This window comes from Gorilla gorilla, chromosome 17 (assembly GCF_029281585.2).
Source record: "Gorilla gorilla gorilla isolate KB3781 chromosome 17, NHGRI_mGorGor1-v2.1_pri, whole genome shotgun sequence".
Classification (NCBI taxonomy): Eukaryota; Metazoa; Chordata; class Mammalia; order Primates; family Hominidae; genus Gorilla; species Gorilla gorilla.
Window position 1 is genome coordinate 26303733 of NC_073241.2, and position 27335 is coordinate 26331067.

Consider the following 27335-nt stretch of genomic DNA (forward strand, 5'->3'; position numbering starts at 1 on the left):
GAATGGAGTCCCTGTGCCCTCCCCACACACAGGGAACATCCAGATGCCATCGTGGAAGTGTGGCCACCTCCCCAGGCTTGGTGGGCCTGGGGCCGATAGTGTGATACATTTGACCGCCTCCCAGCCCTGGATGCAGACACCAAGAGCAGAGAGACCTGGCAGTAGTCATGCAGCAGCACACCACCCCACATCCCCAGCACAATCCAAAGCAGCCCCTCATCCCCACCGTGACCACCACAGCGTGAATCCAGGTGCCACCTGTTTCTGACCTGAACTCCCTCACAGCCGCTGCCTGCACTCCCTCCCTCCAACATCGCCTTCCCTTCAGTCTTCCAGAAAGCAGCTAGAGGGTTCTGTCTGTCCAACTACAGAACAGGCCCTGCCTCCTCCTTGCCCCGTTGGACAGCTCACACCCTTCACCAGGCCTGACAGCGCTCTTGCCACTCCAACACCCTGGGTCCCAGCCGGGAGTCCGGGTCAGGATTAAGGGTTCCTGATAGAGACACCGATTCCTGGAGGTCCAAAGAGCCTCAGGAGCTGGGCCAGCAATATGCAGCACCTATTATGGACACAGAACATTCCCATCACATGGCCGGGTGCAGTGGCTCACGCCTATAATCCCAGCACTGTGGGAGGTAGAGGCAGGTGGATCACCTGAGGTGAAGAGTTGGAGACCAGCCTGGACAACATGGTGAAACCCCCATCTCCACTAAAAATACAAAAAGTTAGCCAGGCATGGTGACAGGTGCCTGTAATCCCAGCTACTCAGGAGCTGAGGCAGGAGAATTGCTTGAACCCGGGAGGTGGAGGTTGCAGTGAGGCAAGATTGCACCACTGCACTGCAGCCTGGGCAACAAGAGGAAAACTCCGTCTCAAAAAAACAAAAGCAAAAAACAAAAACAAAAGGACATTTCCACCACAAGTCATGGGGCAGGGGCCTGGCCTGGTGAGTGACCCTGTCCTAGCATGACAGCCCCCTGAACCAAGGAAGCTACCCAGTCCCGTCCACTGGGCCGGGTCATGCTGAGTGCCCTGGAGGGCATGGCCTCATCTCTCCCAGGCTCAGGGTCATGAGCTGAGCCCCCGGTCAGGGTCCTGGGGTGGTCCAACCATGACCCAGCCTCCCCTGTCTGTTAATTTGTCTACCCAAAGGCCCAAGTAGGCACCTGGAGGAGCAGGGGGCACCCAGCCAGGCTTATACTGCTGGGAAGAACAGGGAGGGGAGTAGGCAGTGCTGGGCCCTGTCCCTTCCTCCCAGGGCAGGTCAGCAAGGGAGGGTGGGCCCAGCCTCCCATAGGCAGATGTCCCCGGCTCGGAGGAAGACACCCTGCTGAGGTCCTGGGCTTCCATTTCCCATCCCTCCACCCTCAAAACTCACTGAAAGAATGTCCAAGCCCAGAGGCCTGGTTCTCACCCAAACAGTGTGAGAGCTGCACACACTAGGGGAAACTGAGGCTAGAAAGTAGGTCAGCTGCCGTGGTTGGCCTCAAACCCAGAACCCCTTCCTTGTGACCCTGATGGGCTTACCTGAGGCCTGGGGACAGTGGGGGCCCAGGAGAGCACCTCTTCCTCAGAAGACAGTTCTGGGCTGCACCCGCTGGGGAGGAAGAGACAGACTTGTCTGCCTGGGAAAGTCCCAGCCACAGAACTGGCTGGGCCCCCCCACTCTCCAGAGTGGCTCAGAGCCACGCCTGCGGCCCCCTGCAGCACTCCTCAGGGGGCCTCCGAATTGGGAGTGGGATCTGGGGGTGGCCACCTCCGAGGAGGAGCAGAGGCAGGGAAAGAGCAGGAGCGGCCAGAGGACCCATGAGCTTACCTAGTCCAAGAGACCAGCCAGGGGGTGCCCAGCAGCCCTGGTGGACAGTGGGAGGCATCCGCACAGGGTGCAGGACAGGCAGGCCTCTCACAGAGATCCAGCCTGGCTGGGAGGATAGGGAAGCTGACGTCACAGCAGCAAGGAGGCACACAGTGACTTGGCACGGTGACTCGGCCTGTCACCACATGACTAAAGTTCACGCAGCCCTGGCAGGGCCCTGGATGGCAGGTGCTATGAGCCGGGGAAAGGGTTTCCTTCCTTTCAGACTCAGTTCCCTCCAAAGGGCACTGTCTGCCCACGAGCCCCTCCAGTGAGCCCCAGGCTCGGTCCCTCTGGCTCTCCCTGTCCCTGTTCAGAACATCTGAACTCACAGCCAGTGTCCCAGAGATGGCTCTGGAGGTGGTGGAATAGTGGTGCCCCTGTCACTAGACCAGAACCCAGACTAAGGGGCCTCACCACACGCTGCTGTCAATGCTAAAAGTGTGTTCCGGGAACATGGCCTGGGGCCCTGAGTGCAGACTGGTTCTGCTGCCCATCCAGAAACATTAGCACCCCAGAGCCAAGGAACCACCTGAACGGCCCAGAAAGGCAGGGCCCAGAGAGGGCCTGAGCTGGCCCAAGCTCACAGAGCCCAGCAGTGCAGACTTGGCCACCTAGTAACTGCCCCAAGTTACTGCATGTTTCTGACCAGCCCACCAAGAAGTCTGAGCCAGGAACAGCTGCGGACCCAGCCCAGGGGACTTTGGACAGTGCTGCCCATTCCCCTGTGGCCCTCATCTGCCAAGGATATGGGCCAGAGTCTCCATGAGTCATGGCTTCCTCCCCTGATCCTGGCCTGCTGTGTCTACAGTGCTGGAGAGCCCCTGCAGCCTCCACCTGAGGTCTATTTCGTGCCCATAACACCTACCCCACAATCATCCTTCCAGGCTGCCCCAAGCTGACAGAAGGGGACATGAAGGCTGACCCAATATTGCTGCCTGCCTGGGTCACATAGGCCTGTCCTGTCATCCACTGCTCTCAAACGGGCTCTGGACAGAACCCACCAGACACACAACTGTGAGATCCTCAATAGCCCTAGGATGGAGGTGCTATGAACAAGCCCTTTCTCAGGCTATTCCTCCCCCTGAAGATCAGGGTGACTGGGAAGATGACAGGGCAGGAACCAAGGCCCCATGACCTGTCCCTGAAGGCTAGACAGCCAACAGGAACATCAGGGGATTTGGCCCTGCTGAGTGGCTGCATTCCATGGCAGTCAGCTGGGAGGGGTCTAAAGTGGAGAGCCACAGGGCTCTGTCCCCTGCCCTGCTCAGCAGTTTCCTCTCTGCCTGAGAGCATATAAGACATGCATGTTCTCACTCATAGGTTGTAATTGAACAATGAGAACACTTGGACACAGGAAGGGGAACATCACACACTGGGGCCTGTCGTGGGGTGAGGGGAGGGGAGAGGGATAGCATTAGGAGATATACCTAATGTAAATGACAAGTTAATGGGTGCAGCACACCAACATGGCACATGTATACATATGTAACAAACCTGTACGTTGTGCACATGTACCCTAGAACTTAAAGTATAATTTTATATATAACACTATATATTTATATATTATAATATATTATATAAATTACATAAATATAATAATTATATATATATATACACACATATATATGACATACAGGATTCACAGCAGCAGGTGGGCAGGAAGAAAGTCTGAGTGGGTAAAGGATGGCCCAGATCCCTGCAGCTGACCCCAAAAGGAAAACCCTGGGCTGCGGAAAGTAGGGAGACAGAGCTGCCTTCAACAGGGCACAGCTGAAGCCTGGCAGCAACTGAGGATTCCAGAGAGGGGAGACAGGAGGGGAGGCACTTTATCAAAGGACATGTTAATAGAGGTAGGGCCTACAGAATGAAGGAGGCATTTCCTCACATGCTGAGTGTGTCACATTCTGTCCAAGTCAGCCCTCTACCCCCTGAATGCAGAGAGGGCACCTAGGGGTAAGTGGGTCTGGAGAAGCCATGTCACCTGAGGAAAGACTGCAGGGGCTGGCCTAGAAGTCTTCTCCAGACCCCACAGCTCTTGTCCTGGGCACATAAGGTAGTGAGTTCCCTTTCCCGAGAAATGTGCAAGCCTCACTCACCCAGAGACACTGACTCTGGTATCAATACCACCCACTTCCAACACACGTGCAAGCACGTGCACACACACACAACTGAGCCTCATCTAGGCTGAGCAGAGCAGCTTCCCAGGATGCAGCAGAGAGAGGAGTACGAGGAAGAGGTAGACACGGCAGCCAGTCTGAGGTTTCCTGGTTAATCCTTCAGCCCAGCTTGATGGCTTTGTCACCACAACCCCAGAGCCACAAAGGTGAAACCAGAGCACAGCCCCAACCCCATTCACAGGCAGGAAACCGAAGCTTAGACAAAAGGGATTTACCAAGGTCAGCTGGCTCCAGGAAGTCTGCAGACCTGCGGGTGAGCCCAGGACCCACCCACCCCTTACCCTGCCAGCCCCCAGCCTGGAGTCGCTATCCCTGGATATGAGAATGTACAGATCTCTGGCTGCTTCCCCAGGACCGTCTACACCCCTGGACTGGATGCTTACTACCCAGATGTGGAGATGGAATCTGTCTCTCACAGTTTCCACCCTTGCGGCACAGAGTTGAGAATCAGAAAAAACACCCCTTCAGTAAGATTTAATAACCACTACCTGCTGGAAACCTGTCGAAAGAACTATATATATCCCTATATATATAGCTGAGAGGTAGCAGGTGCCCCCTGGAGTTGGGCAATGACCCCTCGCACAACTGGCCCTGCCCCACACCAATCCACAGCCACAAACAGAACCCAGGAGCGAGGCAAGCATGGCCCAAGGACACAAGGTCCCCCAACCCCATCACAGCTCTGGCTGTACTCCAGAGCTGGCCCCCCACCCCCACTCAGGGCTGCCAGATCCTCCAGGGCCTGTTTGTTCATGCTGCACTCTTTCCTCTTAATTCCAAGAAGCCACGGCTCTCTCAAGAGCTTCTTCGCACAAGTCAGGTGACTTCCCCCAGCCCTCCTTCACCCACCCGCATACCTCACTCAAACTCACGTAAACTCATCAGCCAAGAAACAGAGCCCCCCCCAGCCCAGACCCAGTCGGATAAAGAACCCAGGGCTCTCCCCTTCTGTGGGATCCCTCTGCAGGATGCGCCCACACAAGTCTTGCCCCCTTCACCCCAAAGTGCAACTCACTCCCACTGCACGGGTACATAAACCGAGGCTCGGAGAGGAAGAGGAACTCCTCTAGAGCGCAGCAAGCATATGGCAGAGCTGAGAATGGGACTCAGGACTCCAGACACTCATGGGAGTGCCCTGACCTGAGCTTCCCCACCTATGATGTCCACCAGCTCAGAGAGGGTGAGTGGCTCCTCTGGGTCACACAGCACTGGGGCGCAGCCAACTGCTCTCACTTCTGGGCTCACCCGACGCCCGGTCTGGTCGTCCAGCAGCACACTAAAACCAAGCTAAGATTCCCTGCTGTGACCCAGCTCCTCCTTCCCTCCCCCAGTGGACTGGGGGCGGGGCAGGGGGGAGGGGAGGCTTTAAAGGCACAGGAACTGCTGCAGGTGGGATGTGGGCTGGCTCCTGGTCCCATCCCTGGGGCTGTGTGATCTGGGACCGCTGCAGGCTGCAGGTCTCTCTGAGCCCAGTGGGGTCTCAAACCCTGAATGAGAGACCTGAACTCTGAAAGCCTCGGTGGGGCTGAATGAGGCTGGGTTTCAGCGGGAGGCAGATTAGACCAAAGGTTCCCTGGGAGATGGGGCCACAGAGCTGGGCTGCAGCCAGATGCCCATGCCAGGAGGAGCTGGAGATGTAAGCATCTGAGGCCCCACAAGGTCTGAGGAGCCTAGATCACCTCTACAACCCCAAGGCAGGGGATGCTTCTCCTAACAGGCCCTCTCCCCAACTTTCAGGGCTATAGGCTGGGCTCTAGGAGCTGTTACTCCAAGGACCCTGGTCACCTGGACTGAACGGAGTCACGTGATCCAGGAGGGTCCTTCCTCAACCCCCAGTTTCAGGGGTCTGAGCAGACAGGCTGACCGAGGACCCCAGGCAACGGAAGCAGGGGGATGAGGCCCATCCGTCCATCATGCCCTCACCTGCTCTGCCCCATTCAATGAGATGAGATAGGGTGGGTGCCCCCACAGGGCTGGCAGGCCGAAGCCTCTAAGCCCTCAGATCAAGGTCCACACATGGTCTGCAGCCTGCCAGAATTGTCACTCTTAGCAAGGCTAAGAGTGGCAACACAGCACCCTCCATGGCCCATCAGGAAGGACAGGCAGAGACAACAACGAATTGTAGGGATGTGAGAATGAGGGATGGAGAGGCACTTAAGGCTACACTATGTGAGAAGTTGAAAGAACTAGAGATTTTTAACAGAGAAGGGGCATACATTTCATGTATTTGAAAGGAAATGACGCAGACTTCTCTTTGTTTTTTCCATGGGCAGATCTCAAAAGGGAAATTACAGGAAAGTGAACTTTTCAACAATCAGAGCTGCCCAAAAGTGGAACTGAGGCTTGCAGAGTGAGTAGCTCTCCCTCCCTGGAAGCATTCTGGCAGAGGTTGAGTGCCACCTGTGAGGGAGAGGAATAAGGGCTACACCATGGGGTCGAGGAAGGGCCAGAGGAGGAATGATTCAGTTTGGAGACAGGAAAGGCTTGTCTGGGCTGGGCTGGGAGCTAAGGAAGAAGGGGGATGCAGATGCATAAGACCAGAAAATGCCTTCTAGGTAGGAACTCTGGGTGTGGAGCTGGTGTCAGCCCAAGATTCAGGGTGCAAACTGCAAACCCAGAAGAAGATTCAGGAGCTGCCATGAACCCTGCCTTGCCACATTTTGCTAACCACAGCTGCCCTGCTCCTTGGTGAAGATGCTATCTACAGAAGCAGGGTCAAGGATGCTTCCATGAGTCTGCCGTCAGCATCAGTACCCACTGCAGGTAAAATGGATGGGATTGCAGTGTGCTAGGGTGATGGTCTGTGTATCTGCACCCACACTCAGCATGCACCTTGCAGACAGTCTCTCCACACCAGCCCCACAGAGCCCCACCAACCCCCAGGCAGTCTCTGCACTAAACCCACTGGCCCAGGACAGCCGTGCCCTGCGGCCTTACCTGGCTGTTTCACAGTGACTTCTGTGCGCCCAGAAACCTCCTCTGCCAGCTTGTACCAGGCATAGTTGGGGCTCAGCAGCCACTCCTCCACGTGGCAGTAGTAGCTGCCGCTGTCACTGACCTCGGCTCTCTGGACGGTGAGGCTGAACAGGCCCCCCGACACAGGCCTCTCAAACTGGAGCCTGGCTCTCAGGCCCTCCTCCTCCGCGTAAGTACCATATTCGAAGGCGGAGTTGTGGGCGGTCTTCAGGATAAGCTTGCCGTTGGCATCTGAGGGCTTGTGGACGTACCAGAGCACCGCAAAGTGGGAGTTCTGGCTGGTCTGAGACTTGACTGAGCAGTTCAGCTGAATGGGCTTGTTTTCCACCAGGATGAGGGTCCTCTTCGATTTGCTCACCTGTAGCTTTGTCACTGCAAAGGAAAGGGGAACACAGGAATCACCACAGACTCCCAGAAACGTGGCCCATCCACCTTGAGGCTCTGAGTCAGTTTTCTTCCAGCACAGTTCCTGGGGGATTTAACACCGACTGGCTTCAGTGTGAGGAAGGCAGCACGGAGCCCAGGCCACCGCTAAATATCCTTCCCTGTCTCCTCCTTGCCATGTGCCTGGCTTAGGCCTTCACCATCTCTCCCCTATCCACTGCCTGCACAGCCCACCATCACAGGGCCTCTGAGGGTGATCCTGCTGAAGTACAAATCTAGCTATATCAGGTCTCTGCTTGAAAAGTTTAATGGCTCTGAACTACTTACGGGCTAGAGAGAAACAATTCCTTTTCACAGCACAAAGTGCCTTCAGGATCTGGCCTTCACCCAAGTGTCCTGACTCATCTCTCACGACTCACCCTCAGGTACCCTCCACAAGTGCACGCCCCTGGTGCAGTTTCCCTGAGTGCTGGCCTTTGCCCTTGCTGTCCTCTCTGCCAGTCTCCTTCTGCCACCTCCCACCCTCACCCTTCTCTCCACTTATACCTCATTCCCATCCCCCTGGGCTCCATACCCTTCCTCAGCACCCTCTATATATCTTTGGGCTGTGTGTCCTCACATCTCTCTCCCATATCCTAGATGGTGAGCTCCCGCAGGGCAGGGATCAAGCTCTTTCCACTCAATCAACCAGTATTTACGGAGTGCCCACTCAGTTTCCCACAGGATGCTAAGTGCTGGGGATGCCCTGAAGAGTAAGCCAGAGTCCCAGCCCTCATGTGGCGGAAGGCCTAGCGGACATTCTTATCGCTGCACCCCCAGAGCCTAGCACAACACCTGGGCCAGGAAAGCATTTGATCAGTGTTTGCTGAAATAGGTGAATGAGTGGGTGAGCGAATGAGAGCACATTGGAGAAACACGGCAACAGGTAATTAGAGGATGCTGCGGGGGCGGGGAGAGGCGGCTTCCTCTAGGGGAGTGAGAGAGAAGGCTGAGAAGACAGTAAACCACGGGACAAGGCAAAGCCAACTGCAATCCTCCCTTCTCCTCACTGTCCCGCTCCAAAAACAGACAAGAGGGCAGCCTGTGGAGCGCCTCCCCAGCAGCTAATTAATGACGATGTTCACCTTGCCAGTGGCAAGAAGCCAAGGTCTAATGAAATCCATCTTAGGAAGGTGATTTGAGATCTCACCCACCCTATCATCATTAACCTTGGCTCTGCATTCCCCCACCCATGCCTCTCATGCTACTAAAAATGAAAAAAAAAAAAAACAATTCTAAGTTCCTCTTAGGGAACTAATAGCACAAGCATTGTTCCACCTCCACCACTCTCTTCACACTTAGTTTTTCCGCCACAGGGACCAAACCACTTCCCAGCTGAGAAGGAAAGCAGGGGCAAGGTGCAGATTTCACCCAGGGACAGCAACCTAGGCCTCCTCCAACCGAGCTTGTGTGGAGGGCAGGGGCAGGGGCAGGGCAGGGATGCCTGGCCAGGCTCCAGCACTCTGCTGGACAGACTCTTATCTCTTTAGTCCAGCTCAACCCCAAGAACTGCATCCAGACCCAGGACCCAGCCCACTGGTCATGACCCTGGCCTGCCAGCTGGCTTAAGCTTGGTTTGGCAGCATCAAGGGTTGATTGAGTCCCATGCATCACAGAACCAAAACTTGTGAAAGCCACAGACTGCCACTTGGTCTCCCTGTAACATACAGACAAATGTTCTGAATGGATGGAAGGATTTAGCAAGCCAAGGTGTGGCAAAGTCCAATTCCCAATGCCATGACTGAGCAACACTGCGAAGCATCTCCCGGCGGTGAATCAGACATTCTCTCCAGGAAGACTTGTTGAATTCACAAACCCACAGACCTTCTCACGCCATCAAGAACACACCAGGCACCACTTAGAGAGAAATCCTGTGTGCCACGGCCCCACCCTCCCGGGTTCATCTTTTTTGTTAGCAAGTCCAATCTTCTGCCTTCTCCCTTCTTCAAATGCAGAAAGTCCTCTAGGGCACACTAGGAATCCAGGACAGGGTTTACCATTAAGCTCCCAAGCTCTCGAAGTTAGATTTGCATTCACTTGCCAGTCGACTTTTCAGATTGGATTCCTATAATACTTGAAACAACCGGCTCCCTTTTCATTCTTTTCCAACCCAATTCACCGCATGCAAGTGATATCTATATCAGTGCAAATGACACCATCTGAATTATCTGGTACTTGGCCAAAAAAACTGGGTTGTTCAGCATGGAGTAGAAAGAGGTTTAAAATGTATTATTAATTGGGTCTGGATTATTTTTGCAACTGTTACTAAGGAAACCTCAATTGCTATAGTAACTGCATATGTTAAACTGGAATCCTGTGAGTAAACTTCTATTCAGTCACATGGTCTGAGAACAAGAATTCAAGGAAGAGAAATGTTCCAAAGCATTTCCATTTTTTTTCCTTCCCGTGTCAAAATATTGTGAAGTGTTGAGAAGTTTGAAAGAGAGGCATTTTTTAAATTTGGTGCATGTCTGACAGGTGGGCAAGGGGTCAGCTCTTATTCTATGCTCTGGATTTCCTCCCACATCTCCAGGGCAGGTAGGACCTTTCCTGAGGCACAGGGGAGACTGGAATCTCCACATATAATTAGGGAGCCCTCCCATGTCCTGCCAGAGCCCTGCCCTGGGTGGTGTACAGCTTGCGTGCACCACCTTCCTCCACAGAGCTAGGAGAGCCCTGCCCGCTTAGAGACCACAGGTGTTTTCATCTGCAAAATAAGAACAATGTCTCTATCTCCATTAGGAGTTTTGTGTAGACTAAAAGCAATTGTCTATAAAAAGAGTTTAGCACAGAACCTGGTATATAACAAACACCCAGTGAATTTTAGCTATTTTCATTCCTTTTTGGTTTCTGTGCCTTGTCCCAAGTTCAAAGTTCAACACTTAGATTGGGAGTTGTCAAGCATAAGTGGTAATCTTCCTGCTCAAAGTGCTGTTCTCAGACCAGCAGCACTGGGAGCTTGTTAGAAATGCAGACTCTTAGGCCCCACCCCAGACCCAGTAAGTCAGAATCTGCACTTTAACAAGATCCCCAGGTGATTCACAAGTAGCTTCAAGCCTGAGAAACCCTGGACTTGGCGTGTGAGTGAACGGGCTTTGAGAGGCCATAAATGCAGACGTGAAAGAAAAGAGTGAGGCTTGGTTAACCCCCAACAGTGAATTGGCAGGAGGAAGAAAGAATCCAGCAAGAGACAGGAAGAGGGTCCGAGAGCTGCTCCTGCTCACGCCAGCAGCTGCCTTCACAGCAGCCCCCAGGGGCCAGGCCCTGCTTTGAGGGAGTGGCCCTTTCTTTCTGCAGCTGGAGAGTTTCCTTCCCAGGCTTGTGATTAAAACTTGGAAGATCTGTGTTTTGTATGGTAGGAGAGGCTGTTGCGTTTGTTACAAGCCAGGATAGGGTGGTTTCAAGGTGAGACATCAGGAAGAGGGAAGAACTCCACAGCGGAGACCAGCAGCAGCTTTCTCAGCCAGCCTACTCTCCCTTCAGATTCCACTCTGTGCGTGCTCTTCTCACTCAAAACTCATTTATTTCTTCAATAAAGGATTCCCTTATGTTCCACTATAGCTGTTACTGCTGCCTTACAACGAAGGTAATTTTTAAAGTCTTCTCTTTCTTACAAAATTCTAAGCATATGCAGGGCAGGGACTCTGACCCAATGATTGTTAAACTAATCAATGAATAGTTGAATAACTGTGGTTACTTTTTAAAAGGAGGGGCAATTCTGATTTTGATAGAAAAGAGAACATTTCAAAAGGTATGTGGCCTCTGAGCTAGGCCCTGAGAAACAAGCGGAGAAGGAGAGTGAAAGGGCATGCCAGAGAGAGGGGACAAGTGAAGAAAGATGACAACTACCCTGTGCACTCTATTCAAGGAGGAGCAAGTGCTCAGGTGTAGTGGATGAGGTTAGAAAGGTAAGCTTCGGCCACACTGCAAGGTGCCTGCAGCTTGTACTTGATCCTGACCACCTGTGGCCCTCAGGGTGCATGCCATGGATCTGCAGATCAGCATCACCTGGGAATTTGCCAGCACCTGCTAAGTCAGAAAAACTGCGAATAAGGCTCAGGAACCTGCAGGCTCATGAGCCCTCCAATTGATTCTGATGCACATTCAAGTTTGAGAAGCAACAGCTGTGCTGCTGAGGTGGTTGCCGGTAAGTCTGGAGAAAGCGGTTTCTGTGCAGTGGTGTGAGCAGCAGCCAGAGTGGCAGGTGCAAAGAGATGGGCACTGAGGGAGGAAGACACTGCTCTTTATTAAAGACAACAGACAGTAATGCTAGAGATAGAGGCGGCCAGTGTCTGCGGCAGGAGAGATGTTTCAAGTGGAGAGAAGCAAGTCAGATGAGAGACAAGGAAAGAATGCAGGGTGAGCTGCATGGGAAGCCAGTGGCACAGGCGCCTGCCAGTCAAACTGTTACTACCCCTGAGTCCCTCTGTCCTTAACACCCCTTGGCTCCCTGCTCTCTCCACATGACCATTCCCTATTTGGGCCCTCAATGATCTCCTTCTCAGGCTCTTATAATTGGCCTGCATGTGACACTCCCTCCCTCTCGGCCTAGCCACAGCCAGGGGATTTCCCTAAATGGCAAATGGGGCATGCTACTGCCCACAGCTGCCCACCCCACAGTCCATGACAGCAGTTCTCAATAAGGCAGCTAATTGCAAGCAGGTCTCTGGTTGCCATATTGATTTGGGGAGGGGTATATATTCAATAGAATAAAGCCATTAAAGATGTAAAATCATATCTGGGACAACTCCATGCAACAAAACTCTGCCTCGTGTCCTGTGTGACTTTCAAATGACATTCATGTGGGCAAAAATTATGCCTCTGAGCCTAGAACCTACTTTCATTTTACTATAATCACAATACTTTTATTTTGCATGGTTTTAATATATGCCAGGTCAGTCAAGAGAGGATTTTCCTTTGTTTTGTTCAGAATTGTAGCAAGAGTTACTCAGGACTTCAGAAACCCTGTCAGGATGGCAGTCCTGCTCATGGTGCCAAGTCTGATACGGTGACTGTTAGTGTGCATTTAGGGACAGCGTTGACTGACTGTGCCTCCTAGCATAGCTGTCCTGAGCATTTACACATTGAAACACATTATTTTACTATGAACTACTTTATAAAAAAAAATACTTTCTTTATCCCACAACTAGGACAGTATAGCAAATTTTAAAGATATGATTAGGAATGTTATATTGTATATGAATTTCATTTCTGGGTAAAGGGAATATTATAAATTATTACAAAAATGGAGTATATGATCTGGGTATGAGCTAAAGTCCTAATTTCTGAGTTTAGGATGTTCTTATTTATTTAGCAAACTTTCATCTGGTCCTATGTGCTCAGCACTATTCTAAGCACTTTATAGATATTAACTATTTGGTCCTCACCAATCCTATGAAATAAATATTATTCCCAATTTTATAAAGACACTTGCCCAAGGTCACACAGCTGGCTTAGTGGTAGAGCTGGGATTCAAACCGAGGCCGTCTGGTCTGTTCTTGCTTTTAGCTATTACATATGCCCACCCTCACCCCATGCTCCCATGTGCAAAAGGGACTTCTTGATCCCTGCCAGCTTGCCTGGGGGTGAACCCCTCCCAGACCCCATGCTTTAGTCATCTCAAGATAAGCATGCTGCTCCCACCCTCCATGACTATCTTTATTCACACTCTTCTCTGAGCCTGAAATGCTCCACTCCTCCTTCCCAACCTCCCACCCTCACCCCTACCCCATTCCCTCCTCACGCCCCCTGCCCCCTGCCCCGTGTTCATGCCCTGTGCTGGCTCTGCCTCCACACCTGTAATGCTTTTCTGCTCTCCTCTGTCCCTAGGCCTCCTGCCTCCCACAGAGCCTGCAAGGCAGGAATGTGACACACCCATCTCAGCAGCCTCACCAGCATGGCAACCTGGCACTTAGTAGGTGCTCAATGCATGCAGAGAGACAGGGAGGGAGGGGCAAGGGGAAAGCAGCAAGAGTCTGCAGGTGGAAATAGCTAATGAAGGTTACCCAGATGTGCCCTACCCTGCCTTACCTGTCTGCAGACAGGGCAGTGACCCTGGCTCGTTGATGCCAATAACAAGTGCCCCGGTGTTACCATGACAACAGGCCTGAGGCATCTGGGAGGGGCTGGGCTCTCATCTTAGGGCTCTTGCACTCATGCCCATTCTATCTTGGCACAGACAACAGGCAGAAGCCACCTGGGATGGAAGAAGGAGAACCCCAGACTCCCCTGAAAGAAGGCAGAGGCCAGTCCTCTGAGGGATGGGGCAGTCATCCCTCAGAATGTGAAAGGAGAGCCAGTGTTCACATGCTCTGGAGTCATGGAAGTCAAAGAAAAGCCCTCTGCTATCCCAATCTGCCAGGTCAGCAATAAGAAATAGAAGAAAACCGATTTGGCAACATCCAGAGGGTATTAAATATTCATCCTGAGTGCCCATCAGTAAAATCCCAGCAGAATACACCCTCTGACAAGTCAGCTTTCCACCACTGGAGGCTGTCCTCATGGGAGCTTGTTTATGGCTTTGTCAATTTTAATAGCCAAACCAAGATATTGTCGTAAACATTTGAAAAATGAGTGCTGACATTTCCCTTACTGCTTCTGTATTTAGGGATGTGTAATTGGAGGGCGTTTTGAGCTAAAGAAAATCAGAAGGAAGCAAGGCAATTATGCTTTACAATTAAAAGAGAAAACTGATTAAGAGCTAACAATCAAATATGTGAACTGGCTGAAAGTCTTGCCTAAGCACCCCTTGAGGGGTCACACTATGTGATCAATGGGGATCAGACGAAGCTAGATCAATGGCAATATGACAGTGATGGCATTCCTTGAAGATTCTGTTGGGGATGTGCATACACAACAGGAAGCACACAGAGGGCATGATCAAATAACAGATCCACAAGTCAACTGTGCCATCCAACCAGAGATTCTGATGAATACTGATATGGGGGCAGGATCAGCAGGGACGAGTCTGGGGCACAGACCACAAAGAAGCTTGCTGTGATAAATGATATCAAAGCAGTGGAAGGCTGATGGTAAATGGACCAGCATGAGTGAGTCAACAGTCCCTGGGTTCCTATTTGATTCTGATGGAATACGAATATTTAACACAATATTCTTTAAAACGGGGGTAGCAGGGGACACTTCTATGGAAGACAACAGAGCAGGGCTAAGAATCTGTGTTTTGAGGGGCAAGGTAAGCAGGGAGAGCAAAAGAAGAGAGGATAGCGCTGGTATCCCCAGGTCTTAGAGCCACCTTGTGGCAGAAGCTGGAAGAATCAGGAGTTAAAAGAGGCACAAGATAAAACTTCTACACCATCAGCAAACTGTGTCTTGAGGAACCTCTACCAGTGTCTTATGACCCCAACTTCCAAAAAACAAATTTAAGGATTTGCTAAAGGGGATTAGGAAATCAGGAGTGGTTAACCAGAGAGAGGAAACTTTAAATACAAGCATACGGTACCAAAGAAGATTCCTGAGAAGAAAAGCACTTGCCTAGAACATATAATAATAAAATTAGGAACTTGGACTCTGGAGCCAAACTGCCTGTCTGGACTTGAATCCTGGCTTTGCCACTTACTATGGCACACTGGGCAATTTATGTAACTTCTGTGTCAGTGTCCTCATCTGTGAAGTTGGGTAAAACGGTCCCCCTCACAGCACTGCATGGATTAAGAAACAAGGAACTAAGTTATTATGTGTAAAGCATTCCCAGTGGTTTACAAGAAATGCTCAGTGAATATCAGCTGCTACTGTTGTTACTACCAGTAACGCTAGTGCCATAACTCCTCCACATCATCAATCTACAAGGAGAAAATTCTTCTGTAAAGGACAGCATTAACTGAATGCAGAAAGAAGAATCTCTGATTGCATAGCCTTTAAAAAGGTCAAAGTCTCCCTACCGCAATTACTTTTAAACAAGGCACACCTGGATTCAAATCCCAAATTCCCCCACTCACTAGGTGTTTAATTTGAGGAACTGAGAACCTCTCAGAGCCTCTGTTACTTCATTTATAAAATGGGAAAGCAATATGTTCCTCCCAGGGTTGCAGTGAAGATTAAGTGAGATAATATACACCAAGTGTCCAACAGTCTCCAGCACACAGTCAGCTCTCATGTATTTTTCCACTTCTATTTCCCCAAAATCAATGCGCCAGCACCAAAGTATACAGGAAAGAGTAAAAACTCTTATGAAGCTCTCTGGAAAATATTAAGTGCTAAATGCATAAATATTTAATAGAGGAGAGACAGTAACACTTAAGGGGATGCACTCTCCTGGTGCCTCAGCTGTCCTCTGGGAGTCCTGCACGGCCTCAAGCACCCACCTTTGCTCTTCCTAGCCTCCAAAGGGCCATAAAAGTATATTACTGTGCACCTTTAAGTAGAGGCCTCATAACAGCCCAAGTACAGTGATACTCATAAGTCTCCTCTGCCAACCACTGTTCATTCTCATTTTACAGTGAAAACACAACAGAAACCAACTCGAGACACCCAAGACACAAAGACAACCTCAGAGCAGATCTGGGGTCTCCCAACCCTCCAGCTACTTTACCCAGGAGGCAATTATGGTATAAAGGAAAAGGTTTGCTCTATGGAAGTCAGAGATACCTGGGCTCCAATCTCAGTTCAAATCTCAGTTTTGCCCCTTAACCAGCTGGCTTGCCTCCATCAAGATTCCTGACCACTTTGAGCCTTGGTTTCCTCATTAGCAAAATAGGGATACAAACACCTACATTATTAGGTTGTTGGATAAATTTAAAAAAGAAAACATGAGTAAAGCACTAAGCACAAACCTGGCATCCAAGAGGTACTTCATACATATTTTTCCCTGTCTGCCTTTAGTAACACCATAAATTAATCCAAATAATTAGAACCTTCAATGAACTCATTCTGTATTCTTCCCTTAGGCACTCCAGTCTTAGATTCCAAGTAGTACCAGAAACAGGCAAATACTAGGGATGGATTCAAAAAGGCAATGTCAGACAAGGTCTTGAGGTCAGCATCTCCTCTACCTTCTACAGCTGCAGAACCATGTGATGGGCAATGCTGCTCAGAAAACTGACTTTGAGAGCCAGAGGGGACCAAAAAAGGTGCAATTACAATCCTAATGTCCCACTCAATAACGCAGGCAAGTAGGTACGTCGACATTTTCCACAACAAGGGTTCACATAAAATGGGGTCTCTGCTTAACCTTCCACTAACCTGAAAATCCACTTAAGTAAAACAGCCTCTTCTCTGGGCCTCTTGTCAGTCAAAGTTTAGGCTCTCGTTGGCCAAGGGAACAGTCTCATCATTTATACAACTCACTTGTTCCAAATCTGGTACAGAAAAGAACTCTGTTATGGGGTTGGAAGAGGTGAAGGAGAAACCCAAAGGTTACCGTTATTTAACCTCATGTTGATGAAAACAACACTGTGGCCACCTAAAGTAGTCGGGAAGACCAGGTCAGGCCCTAACCATGGCTGTTAGTGGACAGAAAAATCCCTTTGGCAAGACGTTCCAACCATCTTTGCAAAGTCAAACCCTTGCCCTTGCCTGCACAGGTATCTGTCCTAGCCGAGGCATAGGCTGGGTGAGGGAAGGAACACAGGAGCCTACCGCCTGGGCTCCACCCTCCACCAGCTTCTAACCTGGCAGGAGACAAGGACAGATGGAGGAAAACCATAAGAGCTGCATGTACTTAACTCCTCCCGCATGTCAGCGGAAGAGCCTGATGAAGGCGAGAGTGTTTGCAGAAAGCCCTACTGACTAATGCTCTCCAAATTAATCCATCCTGATGATCCGCTTTGAGACAGACTCAGCCTCCATAGAGAAAGGAGCTCAAATTCAGGGCCCATACAACTGGACAGGGCCTGGGTGCAGGCAACATTGTGGGAGAAAGACAACCGGAGTTCAAATCCTGGCTCCACCATACACTAGGTACATGACCTTAAGCTAGTCACTTAAATCTTTCCTGGGGTTGTTGTGCAATTCTAATAGAATAACTGACCTTCAGCACCTCATGCAAAGAAGATGCTCAATAGGTGCCCATTACCCTCCCTCTTTACTCAGAATTTCCTTGTCTATGAACAGGAGACAATGATATCACTTCCACATAATTGTATGAGGATTACAGGAGATGAGGTTAAGTAAAGAAAAGGGCTTTCTTTAAAACAATTGGCCTGTGCATTTCACAAATGTCCATGTCTACAGACACACACATACACACACACACACACACGCAAACACACAGGTTAGGGAATTGTTCTAGATTAAAGGAGTCTAAAGAGACAGGGTAACAAATGTGATGTGTGATCCCTGGTTGGATCCTAATCTGAAAGGGAAAAATAAAGGGCATGATTGGGACAACTGGGGAAATGTAGGTGATAGGACTACACTAACGTAAAACCCCAAGGGTGTGATAATGGTGCAGTGGGTGGGTAGGTTCTTAGGAGTTACATGCTGAAGTACTTAGGGGGAAGTGTCCCAATGTCCACAGCTTTGCCTCCAATGGCTCAAAAACAACAACAAACATACACACAGAGGAAGAAAACAAATGCCGTCAGACAACAACTGGCTATCAAGGAAAGGAAATACAAGTGTCCACTGCATGATTCTTAAAACTTCCTGTTGATTTGCAATGTCTCTAAATGAAGAGCTGGGAAAGGGGGAAGTGATGCTAAGGGCTCCATGCACACTTTTCTTTTTCCCTCACGTCTGCTCAGGCAGCATGGGCACATAGCCCACAGGTCCTCAGCACTCACCTGGCTGCAGCAGCCTGATCACCAGCAGGCTGGAGGTCCTCTCTGCCAGTTGTGTCCAGGTGTTGTTGTAGTTCTTCCGCCACAGCTCTGCCACACACTGGTACTTGCCTGCTTGCGTGTCACTGGCTCGGCTGATGCTTAGGCGGACGTTGTTGCCGGACTCAGCCTTCTCGGTGGCAGTTCGGGTTCGGAAGCTGGAGGACCTGTTCCCCCACTGGACCCCTCCATCCCGGGTGAAGGTCACCAAGTCATGGAACTCCACCGTGCCCACCGGCTGGAACCGCCATGTCACTGACACGGGGACCTGGGCAGGGTAGTGGGGTTTGATGATACACTGCAAGTCAAAGGAGTCGCTGTAGGTCACCCCCGGTGTCCGGGAGATGGCTGTGACTGCGAAGCCCATTTCTGGAGAGAGAGCAGAGAGATTCAACCAGAGGAGGCATGTGGCTTTCTCAGGGCAGTATGACATCAGCAATGGGGCAGCTGGCAAAGCAAGCAGTGTGGAGCAGAGGCTCTCGGGGCCCCTTTTGGGTTCTCAGGCTAGTGTTGCTTTTACTATCCTGCTGAAGCCCAGTCCAAGAGTTTCCAAGACTCCAAAGAAAGGCCCACCACAATTCCCCCTGAACAGCACTAGCCTAACCCTTCCCAATGAGATCCTCGTGCATTTGCTCCTCCCCTGGAATTAGACATCACAATCCTCTCAGGGACTGATTGCATGTAGGCAGGGTTGCTCCTAGAAATCTTGAGATTCCATGAGAAAACAGGAAAAGAAAACCCCAAAGCCAATTTCCTCCAATGCACAGGAGGAAAACACAACCACACAGCCCCAACACCTCTTTTCCTGGTCCCTTAGTGCACTGGTGCCGAGAAGGGAAGCAGATGGAGTCGGCCTCCAGTCCCTTTCTCACGTCCCTCATGAAATCCAAGAACAGAGCAGGTGGGGACCTCCAGTGGGGTGGGACAATTGTCCTAAATGCAGGGTTCTGCAGTCTCAGTGGCTGTGGGTCTCTCAATATTCCTTATTGAATGGGCAGCACTGCTAAGCTCTAATACTGACTCCTCAATATGAGTACCTCAGAGTTCCTTCAGCCGGGAAATACTGTTTAATATTCATACATTGATCACAATCATAAAGCTAACAGTAGCCAGTATTTATTGAGCACTATCTAGGTGCAAGCATGGTGCCAACTGCTTTGCTCTCATCATGCTCCACTGAATCCCCAAAACAACCTTGTAGAACAGGCAGGCTTGTCATCTCTTCCTGCAGATGTAGAAACTGATGCAGAGAGAGGTTAGATAAATTGCTCAATATCAAGCATTTGGTAAGTCAATGACAGAGTTAGTCTCCAACCACATGTAACTGATTCCAGGGGCCTTTTTAGGTTACTTTACCCATGGAAAGCATAACACGGTGGTTAAAGGTCCAGACTCTGGAGCCAGCAGCCAAGCCTTTGATACTTCCCAGCTAAGTGACATTAAAGTTACTTAACTTCTCTCTGCCTCTGTTTTCCAATCTGTAAAATGAGTCTCTGTGAAGATTAAATAAATCAGTGTTTATAAATATTACAAATAGTACCTGGCACATGAGATATACTATATTTTGTTAAATATTTTGTTAAAAAATGAAATAGAAATTTTAAAAAAGTACTTTAAACACTGTAATGTGAAAGACTGGACACAGGATGAATCTTTTGGCTTTCTATGGGGAGGTTAAGTTGGCAAATAGGTAGGTACAATTTGCTGAAAACTCTGGACCTTTGATTTGGATTTCATGGGCTATCTCTATATACCTTTTAAAAAAGTTTATGACACGGAGGCCCATCCTTAAACATGAAGCATCTCTGACAGTCACTGTGCATCTGTGTGTAGTAGGTGTTGCATAAGGGTGGTGTAGGACAGAACCTCAGGGACAGGACCCACAACAGGTGCTCCTGGCCTCACACCTGAAGGGGAGAGAGCTTCCCCAAGCAAATGACTTTGTCTAGTCCTGACACAGACACATGCCACAGTCACAGAGCACCCAAGCTGCTCTAACTGAACAGCCATAATGGCCCATTGTACATTTGGGACCCGCATCTAATTATACTGATATGAAAATTCATGTGTGTCATTGTTAACTTTAGACTGAAAAGACAACCTCAATTAATCTAGAGTGCCCTCCCATTCTTCCTTGTTTAGTCCTTTGGGCCACCTGATTATGGCTGTAACCAGAGGTATCTCAGTGGTGGAGATCAGGTGAACAGTGCTGGCCTCCAGATCCCAGGGCAGAGCCCCTCAGTGCCCCTGGCTGTGAGAACCACCAGACATATGGTGAGTAAGAAAAAATTCAGGGGATAATCTGATACCATAAATTACTTCTAGAGAAACAATCATCACTAACTCTAATCACTCATTGGACATTCCTAACCTTCCAGGATGGTTAAAAAAAAAAAACCAGTACTGGACATCCAAAAGTTGTCCCCCAAGTTCCATCTCACTGGGTCCACATAGTTGCTGAGTATGGACACAGGAACTGAGCTGATCAGGAAACACAATCACTGGAGGAAGTTTCTAAGACAGAAATCTGAGCCGTATAATTACTGCAAAAAGCAGGTCAATCTTTAGGATTAAGCTTTAGAAAACAAATGTAATTCTAATCTCAAAGGGGTAAGAAAATGGAGGACTCTGTCAAGGACAAAAACCACTCGGGGCTGCCGTCTTTACTGGAAGTATCCAAAAGCACCACCATCCCGACCTGCAAGGAAGGTGGTGACACAGTCCCAGGGAGTGGGACATAAAGTTGCTGAGGACAACCGATGTCTCCTGATAAACAGGAAGACCTGACATAACAAATTTCTTTCCCAGCAAAGTCACAGACTGGTCATTTAAAATCTAATATACTGTTTATATCGAGGCAGATAAATGTTGATAGAAGCCTCTTTACCCCAGTGAGAAGCAAATCTAATCTTCCTTGGTTTTAGCAAATCTCAAGGTATCTTTTCATTCCATGCTAATGAGGGAATAGCTTTGTTAGGTATGGGCCCCATCAGGTAGTAGAAACTTCTAGCCTTAGGCAAAGTATTTAATGTGTCTCAGTCTCAGTTTCCTCCATAAAATGAAAGTGTCTGTCACTTGGCTAGGTGGGGATTCAATGGGACAACTGAGCTTAAGTGTTAAGGATTAGCCAGGAACATAGTAAATGCTAAATAAATGACAACAGATAATTTTATACCCTTCTCTGCTCTCTTTCAGGAAGGCTGGCCCCTGAGCAGCAGGGCAGGAAAGACATGCCACACAGTGCTCAGCCACTCTGCTCTCTTTAAGGCCAGGCTGGCAGTGGCCATGCTCCTCCACCTGGGGCCACCACTATGGCTGGGTGGCTTCACTAACATGGATGGAGTTCTGATAACATCACTCTCTCCCAGCCAGACGAGGAGTAGTCACAGCTTCCAGCTATTGCTATCCCTCAGGAGCCCCATCATCCACTGTGGGTCCCTTAGTCCTTGCTAGCACTATCTTAATTAATTAAACCCTTATAAGAAACAAAATAGATATAAAGGAAAGTACTTCAAACTGTATAGGTAAAAGACTGGCCATAGTTTCCTGCTAGAACTCTGACAGACAAAAGTCAGGATAAGGTGTTTGACACTGAAGCTGTCTCCATGCCAGACCCACTGCCAGTCCCACCGCTCACTCACCAAGAGCTATGATGGAGATGGGAGTGCTGGCCCGGCGCTCCCCAACAATCTGCCACTCGCCATCCACCACCCGCACCCATTCAGTCACATGGCATTCATACTGGCCCTTGTCCTCCTTCCTGCTGTTGAAGATGCCCAGGCTGAATGAGTTGGGCTGCACCTGCTCCATCTGGACGCTCCCAAAGCTGCTGCGCTCCCAGTAGGACGAGCCTGGCTGCACGGTGCCATCCCGGTCTAGCCACATGATATTGCTGCGGCGGTTCTGCCTGTCCACAAGCTGCCAGATGACAGAGAAGCGACCCTGCAGCCTGCCTGCCATGCGGACGCTGCAGGAGAAGCGCAGGTCCTTGCCCTCAAGGATGACGCTGGCATTGCTGGCCACCTCCACGGAGATGCTGCTCTCTAGGAAGAGGGAGAGAGAAACACCCTGGAGGCTTTATGGTCTCCACAGCGCCCTCCCCACAGAGGAAACAGGAGGAGGGGTGTAAATGGAATCATATTCAGGTACGGTGAGCCTCAGAGGGTCAAAAACACTCTGACCCTAGCTGATGTAAGCCCTGGCTGGTTCTGGGCATTGCTCCCTGTGGTTTTAGATCTGATAATCTAGGATGTTCTTTGCTGTGTGCAGAGAACTGTGATAACGAGGTTCTAAGACCTGAGCCTGAATAAGAACCTAAGAAATACAACATAGTGGCATGATGATTAGGGCATAAAACAATTTATTGGGTAATCTATTCAGCTGGAGTTCAGGGTTTTTCAAGTTGAATTTTCAGCAAGAAGAGTAACTCCAAAATCCTACTTCACTTCCCTCTTCCTACCATTCGATACTACAGCAGTCAAATAAAAGCTGAACATCCATAATGTGCCATTTGAGTCCTTCAGGACAATTTAGGAAATATGAAAAAAAAAACTGACAGTAAGTATTTGGATGATAACGTGTGCTTAAGTGTGGGTAATAAGGGAGCACAGATGGTCTAGTTTCGCAGAGTGCATGAGGAGCAGGCTTTCATTCTTTCATTAACACACAGGAAGAAAACAAAGCCAGCAGCTCGTCATCCACCACTCTCCCGCCTGTCCAGTAAGCCCTGGGGCTCCTTTGCTCTCTTTCTAGAAACATTCGGCCAATCAAAAGTTTGGGATAAGGATTCCACTCCCTTCTCTGTCTCATCTAGCCTCTGCTGCTCACTTAACTATCTGAATTCACTCAATCAAATTATTTAAACTCGACATGCCTCAGCCTCTTCTTCTGTAAGACAGGTAGAGAGCCACCTTTAATTGTAGAATTCTTTAAATATTAAAAAGTAAATGAGATGATGCGTATAGATTCACCTAACACATAGTAGGTTTTCAAAAACTGGTCATCATGATCATGATTAATTTTACTATTCCACATAACTCTTTGTTTTTATAAGCATCACAGATAGCCTAATATGTTTTAATTATGCCTGTAGTATTTTGTATAATTATCTATATTGAGTTCAGAAGGTCTGTAAGTATTAAAGAACACAAAGTAACTAATTTGGCTCCAATTTTGGGTTACCACCCACATTAAATACATGCAATAATTTAAACCAATTAATTAAATCAAATCCCAGATTTTAAGAGGCACACCCAATTACCTAGAGAAAACACACACATACACATAACAATGCATTTGAATCAAATCTTTTCTCTCCTTTATTTCCCCAACAAGCAGAAACAAAGACGAGCACTGAGCCTCAAAATGTAGCTCTTATTATAGTGAGGATGCCTGCTAGCCATTCTGGATGTGCGTGTTTTATGTGAAAAATAAAAGGTCTGGATGGGGCAGGGAATAGCAATTTTCCCAGGAGGGCAACCTCCCCCAGGAGTCATACCAGGATGATTCATAGAGATAATCAGGCTCCTGAACAGTCACCATCTATAGCACTAATGGTTAAGGGGATGCATTTGGAGACTTCCTAACTCTGTAATCCTGTGGTTCTTCCTTAACCTACCAAAGCTCCAATTTCTCATGTGAAAAATTGAGATACTAATAGTGCCTACTTCTTAGGGCATGACATTGACAGGATTAGATGAGGTAATTATTTTTCATCATCATTAATAACAACAATATTCCTCTTTAGATTAAAGACTCATCCCCACTGTTACCAATTCAAAATAAGGGATTAAAAGGGCAACTGCAGCATCAAGGAAGAAAATCCTTTCACTTGTCTTAAGTAGGAGAATGACTTGCAGGACCTTACTCTCATCCCCTACTGTCATCCCAGTGGACTCTTACGCAAGTCCTAGCTCATTTATTGAAAGGGCTACTGTTTGGTGGTGCTCTGTTGCTTGAGCAAGCCTGGAAACCCACATAGTTAGAATGTGGGGCTACAAGAAGAAATGCTATTTTATTACAGCAGCTGAGGCAAAGGCAACTACAGACCTGGTGCCTCACTGCCCACTAACACTATTTACAAGAATCTCCAGGCCTGAGAAAAGGCAGCCGACAATTTTAAACTCTCTGGATTAAGTGAAAACTAGGACAGAACTAATAAAAATCTGAGTACACATTCGCAAATGAAATTTCAAATCAGGAAGTTGATGGTGTAGCACAGGCTAAGCGCAGGGCGGTGGGTGTGGAGTTAGAAGCAAATATTTCCTAATGCAATGCAAGCTCAACCACTAACTGAACAATCAGCTCTGTCACTTCCTGTGTGGTGCTCTGATTTCTTCATTCATTCGATGGATATCATATTGGCCTCTACGAGGATTTGAGAGGTGGGAGCGGAGAAGATGATATATGCAGAAGCACTTTGGTCTCTTAGGAGGAAAAGCGCCATTAAAATCCAAGGCATTATCACCATTACCGATGTGATTGTTGTTGTTCTTCAGCCGACTTACCCAAGTGGCCTTGGGACAGCATCTGGTGGTGCTGGGGGATTTTAACTACCCAGTTATCTGCTGGAAAAGCAATATAGCAGGCCACAGATAATCAAACCAGTTCTCAGAAGGGGTTGGGGGAAATCTTAGTACAAAAAATATAGGAAGTAAACAGCGTGGCTGCCCTTCACTTGATCCTTAGAAAACAATGAGGAATTAGTTGCAGATTTAAAAGTAGAGAGTCCGTGGTTAAGGCAAGCACAGACTGACAGGAAAATAGTAAAGACAGTGGGCATTCAATTCAATAATTTCAGTTGTACGGTATTCAGCGAGCACCTACTCTATGCAAAGCACCATGCAAGGCATTGCAGGGCGGAAAAGGCTAAGAAACAAAAGAATTTCAAGATAATTAGGTGGAGCGGGCGGGCGGGCGGGCGGGCGGGCTGCTGAGGACGCACCGCCTGCGCCTCCCTCCCTGTGTGCCTCACCCCGGGCGGCCCGGGGCTGCCGCGGTGCGCGGGTGCCGGGCCCTGCCTTGCCGGCCACGGGGGAAGGGGGCGCCATGGGGCGCTGCCGGCCCTTCCCCGGGGCGCCGCGGCAGCGCTGGTGGCGGCGGCAGCAGCAGCAGCAGCGGCAGCGGCAGCGGTGGTGGCCCGGTAGCGGCGGCAGCTAGGGCGCGGGGCGCGCTGCCATGGGCCTGGCCGGGCTGCAGGCAGGAAGATGTCCAAGCCCCGCGCGGTGGAGGCGGCGGCGGCGGCGGCGGCGGTGGCGGTGGCAGCGACGGCTCCGGGCCCGGAGATGGTGGAGCGGAGGGGCCCGGGGAGGTCCCGCACCGACGGGAGAAGGTATTTACCGGGCAGTCAAAGATCTATTCCTACATGAGCCCGAACAAATGCTCTGGAATGCGTTTCCCCCTTCAGGAAGAGAACTCAGTTACACATCACCAAGTCAAATGCCAGGGGAAACCATTAGCCGGAATCTACAGGAAACGAGAAGAGAAAAGAAATGCTGGGAACGCAGTACGGAGCGCCATGAAGTCCGAGGAACAGAAGATCAAAGACGCCAGGAGAGGTCCCCTGGTACCTTTTCCAAACCAAAAATCTGAAGCAGCAGAACCTCCAAAAACTCCACCCTCATCTTGTGATTCCACCAATGCAGACATCGCCAAGCAAGCCCTGAAAAAGCCCATCAAGGGCAAACAGGCCCCCCGAAAAAAAGCTCAAGGAAAAACGCAACAGAATCGCAAACTTACGGATTTCTACCCTGTCCAAAGGAGCTCCAGGAAGAGCAAAGCCGAGTTGCAGTCTGAAGAAAGGAAAAGAATAGATGAATTGATTGAAAGTGGGAAGGAAGAAGGAATGAAGATTGACCTCATCGATGGCAAAGGCAGGGGTGTGATTGCCACCAAGCAGTTCTCCCGGGGTGACTTTGTGGTGGAATACCACGGGGACCTCATCGAGATCACCGACTCCAAGAAACGGGAGGCTCTGTACGCACAGGACCCTTCCACGTGCTGCTACATGTACTATTTTCAGTATCTGAGCAAAACCTACTGCGTGGATGCAACTAGAGAGACAAATTGCCTAGGAAGACCGATCAATCACAGCAAATGTGGGAACTGCCAAACCAAACTGCACGACATCGACGGCGTACCTCACCTCACCCTCATCGCCTCCCAAGACATGGCGGCTGGGGAGGAGCTCCTGTATGACTATGGGGACCGCAGCAAGGCTTCCATTGAAGCCCACCCGTGGCTGAAGCATTAACCGGTGGGCCCCGCGCCCTCCCCGCCCCACTTTCCCTTCTTCAAAGGACAAAGTGCCCTCAAAGGGAATTGAATTTTTTTTTACACACTTAATCTTAGCGGATTACTTCAGATGTTTTTAAAAAGTATATTAAGATGCCTTTTCACTGTAGTATTTAAATATCTGTTACAGGTTTCCAAGGTGGACTTGAACAGATGGCCTTATATTACCAAAACTTTTATATTCTAGTTGTTTTTGTACTTTCTTTTGCATACAAGCCGAACGTTTGTGCTTCCCGTGCATGCAGTCAAAGACTCAGCACAGGTTTTAGAGGAAATAGTCAAACATGAACTAGGAAGCTAGGTGAGTCTCCTTTCTCCAGTGGAAGAGCCAGGACCTTCCTCCTGCACCCCCGACATCCAGGGACGGGGTGTGAGGAAGACGCTGCCTCCCAATGGCCTGGACGGGATGTTTCCAAGCTCTTGTTCTCCTAACGTCTCGACAGGCGCTCACTGAAGTGTATGAATATTTTTTAAAAAGGTTTTTGCAGTAAGCTAGTCTTCCCCTCTGTTTTCTCGAAAGCTTACTGAGCCCTTGGCCCCAAGCACGGGCCGGGCATAGATTTCCTATTCCACAAGCTGCCGCTTTTCTGGGCACCTTGAAGCATCAGGGCGTGAAATCAAACTAGATGTGGGCAGGGAGAGTGTTGCTTACCTGCCCTGCTGGGGCAGGGTTTCCTGAAACTAGGTTAATTCTTTATAGAAATGTGAACACTGAATTTATTTTAAAAATAATAATAAAAATTAAAAATAATTTAAAAAAAAACCACAGAAAACAACTTACATGTATACAGGTCTTGAAGTGAGTGAAGTGGCTGCTTTTTTTTTTTTTTTTTT

The 27335-nt window shown here is 49.4% G+C and overlaps 1 protein-coding gene and 1 pseudogene across 1 annotated transcript in view; one reads left to right on the forward strand and one right to left on the reverse strand.

Moving 5' to 3' along the window:
* The window catches only part of LOC129528193 (immunoglobulin superfamily member 3-like), a 39387-nt gene that overhangs the window by 1696 nt on the left and 10356 nt on the right, over positions 1-27335 (reverse strand). Inside the window, exons 4-7 of the mRNA XM_055368010.1 lie at positions 21851-22252; positions 18174-18578; positions 6973-7383; positions 1528-1597 (exon numbers count right to left, since the gene is read on the reverse strand). Of these exons, the coding sequence (XP_055223985.1) occupies positions 1528-1597; positions 6973-7383; positions 18174-18578; positions 21851-22252 (1288 nt within the window). The remainder of the gene's footprint in view (positions 1-1527; positions 1598-6972; positions 7384-18173; positions 18579-21850; positions 22253-27335) is intronic.
* On the forward strand, positions 25412-26820 carry LOC129528197 (N-lysine methyltransferase KMT5A-like; annotated as a pseudogene).